This window comes from Cynoglossus semilaevis, chromosome 19 (assembly GCF_000523025.1).
Source record: "Cynoglossus semilaevis isolate Cse_v1.0 chromosome 19, Cse_v1.0, whole genome shotgun sequence".
In the NCBI taxonomy this organism is placed as follows: domain Eukaryota; kingdom Metazoa; phylum Chordata; class Actinopteri; order Pleuronectiformes; family Cynoglossidae; genus Cynoglossus; species Cynoglossus semilaevis.
Window position 1 is genome coordinate 14,216,358 of NC_024325.1, and position 5,376 is coordinate 14,221,733.

A 5,376-nucleotide genomic window follows, 5' to 3' on the forward strand; every position below is an offset into this window, starting at 1 on the left:
GTGGTCTATCTGAGACGGTGGTCTATCTGAGACGGTGGTCTATCTGAGACGGTGGTCTATCTGAGACGGTGGTCTATCTGAGACAGTGGTCTATCTGAGACGGTGGTCTATCTGAGACAGTGGTCTATCTGAGACGGTGGTCTATCTGAGACGGTGGTCTATCTGAGACGGTGGTCTATCTGAGACGGTGGTCTATCTGAGACGGTGGTCTATCTGAGACGGTGGTCTATCTGAGACGGTGGTCTATCTGAGACGGTGGTCTATCTGAGACGGTGGTCTATCTGAGACGGTGGTCTATCTGAGACGGTGGTCTATCTGAGACGGTGGTCTATCTGAGACGGTGGTCTTACTGAGACTGCTGAGCTGCAGGATGATGGACGACAGACTCTTGTTGGCTACAAACTCCAGCTCATCGCTGCCTCCCTCAGGTACAGCGCTGCGGCACAGGTGACGAGGTTGAATGACTCTCTTCACCAGAGGCATGACCTCCACTAACATGTGGACAACAGCGCCAGCTGGAGGACACAGAGAGAGAGAGACGTCATGATTTGATTCTTATACAGTTAAACCACGTGTTTCCTCCACAACTGACACTGAGTTCTGATCTGTAGAGACGGGTCAGTGTTCTGTTCCAACTGGGCCATGGATTAAAAATCAATTCAAATGTTGCTACAGAACAGAAGTAAAAAAAAAAAAAAATATTGCTACAGAAGTTAAAAAAAATAAACAAATCTTACCACAGATTTCCAGTGGTTCCTGTGGATTTTGTCCTTCATTCTTTTACAGTGAAGCTGCTGTGGTTCTGTTGAGCTGCTGTGGTTCTGTTGAGCTGCTGTTGTCGTGGTCATGTGACACCATCCACACAAATCTCTCCGTCTGTGTCCAAATCACCGGCTGATCCTGGAGGGATTTGGTCGGCAGATTTATTTCCATCATCCAATCAAGAGTCATCCTGCTGACTGTTAGCATCCAATGCTGCGGCCCCCCCCCCCCCCCCCTCAGAGTGTTTGTCCTGTTTTGAGGATATACCTGTGACAGGAAACATCTGTGGACATAGAACAGAACAGAACAGAACATTAGTAGCAGCAGCATCTGGTATTTTTAAGTTAAAGTTAAAGACAAGTTTTCAGTGTATGTAGAATATTTGTTAGTACACAAATATATTTGACAAGTACACGGTGAATATTCAGGTGGAAATGTACAAAAATAAAAAAATAAAATGTGAAAACATTGAAGTAGAATTAAAGCAGTGAAGATCTGTGGTCTGTTAATACGACAACCTGGATTAATACACACACACACACACACACACACACACACACAATGGAAATTAGTGATAATGAACTGAGAGCACTTTTTTTCTACTTTCAGGTTTGAACTTGACCAGAATTTTTTTTTTTACAAATGAATTATTTTCAGGTCAATTTTGCTGCAGGTATTGTCAGATAATCCCTGACAAATTGACCCAGCAGTGACCCCTGCTGTTTGACCGTCACAGTGACACAGTGGGATTTTTCCCATCACTGCAACTCTGAAATTGAAACAGCTACAGGTGCATTCTGGGTAATTTCTGTTCATCTAACTTCTGAGGCTCTAAATACATGGAACCTGTGAGGTTTTTTATGAGGCCGATGATTGGTTATCAAGGTATGATTTACACTGAGGCTAAACCTCTGGTTCCCAAACCTTATCTTCTTTTTTCCTTTATTTCCTCCTCCTCTTCCTCCTCTTCCTCCTCAGTTCTACATCAGTTCCAGTTCTACGTTGGTCCTTTTGTCTCAGCCTCTGAGTCTGAGGTTTGTAAATAATCAGTTCCCTCGTGTGTGGACGGACAGATTGTTTACTACTGTATCGTCGCGCCTTCATTACCATAACCTTACAGCTCATATTGTCTTTACAAATCAACCATCGCCTAATTATTCAACTGTTTTCTTCTCACAATGAGGCCCTTTTTTTTTTCTTTCTTTTTTTTTTTTAAAACACACCAAACCTTAGATTTTCCCAGAGTGAGGTGCGACACGTCACACCGCAGTGTGAAAAAACAATCGGCCGCAGCTTAACGCCCCATCAAAAGCCCCACAGTTCCTGAGCGGTGCACATAGCCATGGAAAGATCATTAAATCACTGTTTTACCACTTGACTTAATCCCCCGCAACAAAAGGGGAAGATACAAAACGCAGGGAGGGGGGAGAGAGAGAGAGAGAGAGAGAAAAAAACAAACCGGTGGGTGAGATTAAGGAGAAACTTGATGGATCCAAACTGACGGCTCTGTTTCCAGCGTTGCCAGGGGGAGCAAAGAACCTTGATTTCATCTCTCCCAGAGGAGGAGAGGCGGTTGGTCGATGGTTTCCCTCTTACCCCTGCAGTGGGCAGCCCCGGCTGTACTATCTGCCACAGTGGCCATCTGCCGGATTACCCAGCAGGACGGAGTTTTATAGAGAGCATCCCATTCATATCTGCCTGCAGAGGTTTACATTAAGGTTGAACTCGGGTGCACTTACAAAGACAGATGAATGAAGCCCCGTCGGTGCGACAGCGCCCCCTCCCTCCCTCTCTCCCTCCTCGATCTTCTCACTGATAGCACTGTGATGAAAGGAGCTGCGGCCTTAAGAGGATCTCATGCCACTGTCTGCTGCTGATTGGCCGACAATAACGTGGTGCCCAGCGTGAAGGAACACGTTTGTGCCAAGTCCCGATTGTTTGCATCGACGCAGCAACTTCTCTGTGTGTGTCTCTCTGTGTGTGTGTGTGTGTGTGTGTGTTACCATACAGGTGAACTCATTCCTGGGAAAGTGTTTTCTTCTTTCCCAGCCTCGTCGCGGCGATGGCGTCCCCCTTTTTTCCTCGGTCTAACGGGATTAGTCGTGCCAGTGCTACCCCGGCTGTCACGGTTCTGTCTACTTCCCATCTCTCTACTGGGCCTCTAATGTGATTAACCCGTTCCCTGTGGTCCAAATGGTTCTGGTCCGTGGGTAGAGTCGGGGCGCGGGGTGTGTTCAGTGGTGGGGGGCACGTCGGTGGCATGTTCCCTCCCCACATCCAACCACCGTTGGCACCTCTGTCAGCCAGGAAGGAGCGACACAGAGGTCAGTTAGGGGTCACGGAGGTGAGGGGGTGAGTCGTTATTAAAAACATGATTCTTTCATTTCAACCGTGTGGAGATATGAACCCCTGAATCCACGACCCTGAATCCCACTGAACCACAGCTGCCGTCACGAAACCGCACTGAATATTTACTACTCGCTTAAGCAGACGACGATAATAATCGCCGACGCACATCATCTTGTCAAACGTCAGCGTGGAGCGGCTTCGCCTGTTTAACCCACGTCACGCTCATTGTCCTCCTCCGGGGGCATCTGCTGCACACGGACGACCACATGGCCTTTGCCACCGTGCACAGGCAGGAGCCCCAGGACCACGGGTTTGGCCGGAAGCACGGAGGACGCAGAGCGCAGGTGTGTTCAACCTCTGGCCCTGGGACTGATCATGAATCTTAAATTCAGTGTTAAAAACACAACGTAAATACATTTGTATGAATCGTTTAAAGTCTGAAATGTTTTCGATCTTTCTGGAAAACCTTTCTGTTAAATATATTATCAGCTAACGTTTAGCTTTTTTTCTCACACTCATTTACATCTATTTAGTTCAAAACTTAGCAAAGAAAAATAAAATACAACAAAGAAAACCTCTCTAAAAGGTGAGCTCAAAGTTAGCCAAAATGGCTAAAAGATGAGCGTAAGGACAAATACATATATATTTCTATATATGTATGTCTATATATGTATATGTATGATACATGTTGACTGACTAGTGAGGTCATATATGACCAGATTCTTCCTGTCATTGAAAAGAATATGTTTTTAAATATATGTTGTCAGCTTCGTTGTTGTCCTGGTTAGCATCTTAGCACAAGAAGCTAAAATCAATTCAGTCACAAATGTCATGTGTCAAATCAAAGTCAAATGTTTGCTGAAAGAAACTGAAGGAAAATCAAAAACTGATTTAAAAAAAGTGTATAAAAGTATAAATTAAAAAGAAATAAAAAACAAAAAAAATAAAAGTATAAATTAAAAAGAAAGAACATAAAAATCCAAATGTCCTGATTGGAGTTTGAATCCTGAGATTATTTCTTTTCAGTTTCAGTTGGTTTTTAAATCTTACACCAGAACAAACAACAACAGTCCTCCACGCTCGCTGCGTGTTTGTCAGTTGCGTCACGTGAGCGCACAGCCTCTGTCAGCCGACGGCGTGGAGAATTAAGAGTCTTAATTAAGATTTTCATTGTGCCGTTCATGTGCAAGACAACGGGCCTGTGAATGGGGCAGGAATGTGGCGGCGGCGGCGGCGGCTCCATCAGCAGCTGGCCGCTCCCAAAGAACGTCCAGGTCCAGACCAGGAGAGGAGGAACCGGACCAGGACGTTCCACCATGGAAAACTAAATCACCAACAAACCTCAGGTTGTCATTTCATCACTGGGTTTGAACTCAATTTATACTTTTTTTTGTTGTTGTTTTAAATCCACAGACATGAGCAGCGGAGCGGCGAGTAAACAATCCATCATTGTAAGTGAAAGACAATGCGGTGTGTGTGTGTGTGTGTGGAGGTGGGGGGAGGGGGGGAGGTGCTGCCCCTTGTGTGGAGATTTGGTAAGTTTCCAATCCTGATATCCAGCCCTGCACCATGTAATGGAAGGCGACACTTATTGTATCAGCAGAGGCTAATGAGTGTCTAAAAGCCTGTGTGACTGTGTGCGCCCGGGAATCTCATCGTGTGTGTGGGGTGGCAGCCAGAAGAAAAGGCACAATATCTGACGAGGCCACGAGGAGCAGGAGCCGCGGCCCGGGGGTAAGAAAAGGGAGAAAGTGTCCGTCAGTGTCGCCCGACGTCGGGGGCACGTGAGGCCTGGGGGAGGTTGGTCTCAGATAGAGATATAAAGAGGAGAAAATGAGTGCACGTACAAAACAAAGTGACCCTGATCAGGTGACCCGGGGCTGCAGTTTCCCAAGAGCTGCCAAAACTCAACAGTTCTTCACACGAACGCATCGCCAAAAACTGCAGTACTACTGCGTGTGTGATACACAAACACTGCCTGCACTACAAGTATATAATAAATACCTTTAAAAGTGCAGTACAAATGGAGTAGAACAGAGTATATATAAAAACACACAGAGTCAGTGCTGATGGTAGTGGAAAAAATATGAGATATAAAAAAATATTCTTTAAAAAGAGGAAAAATAACTGTAACAAAAAATAGTTATAAATAAAAATAATTCACTTCCTGAAGCAAAATTCAGGTTTTTTTCTCTGAAGCTAAAATCTAAAAAAAACACATTTAACATGTAAAACGAACATAAATATAACATATATATATATATA

The 5,376-nt window shown here is 45.0% G+C and overlaps 1 protein-coding gene across 1 annotated transcript in view; it reads right to left on the minus strand.

The window, feature by feature from the left end:
* The window catches only part of LOC103395477 (wiskott-Aldrich syndrome protein family member 3-like), a 24,493-nt gene that overhangs the window by 5,300 nt on the left and 13,817 nt on the right, over positions 1-5,376 (minus strand). Inside the window, exons 4-6 of the mRNA XM_008333196.3 lie at positions 1,030-1,045; positions 738-900; positions 351-515 (exon numbers count right to left, since the gene is read on the minus strand). Of these exons, the coding sequence (XP_008331418.1) occupies positions 351-498 (148 nt within the window). The 5' untranslated portion in view covers positions 499-515; positions 738-900; positions 1,030-1,045. The remainder of the gene's footprint in view (positions 1-350; positions 516-737; positions 901-1,029; positions 1,046-5,376) is intronic.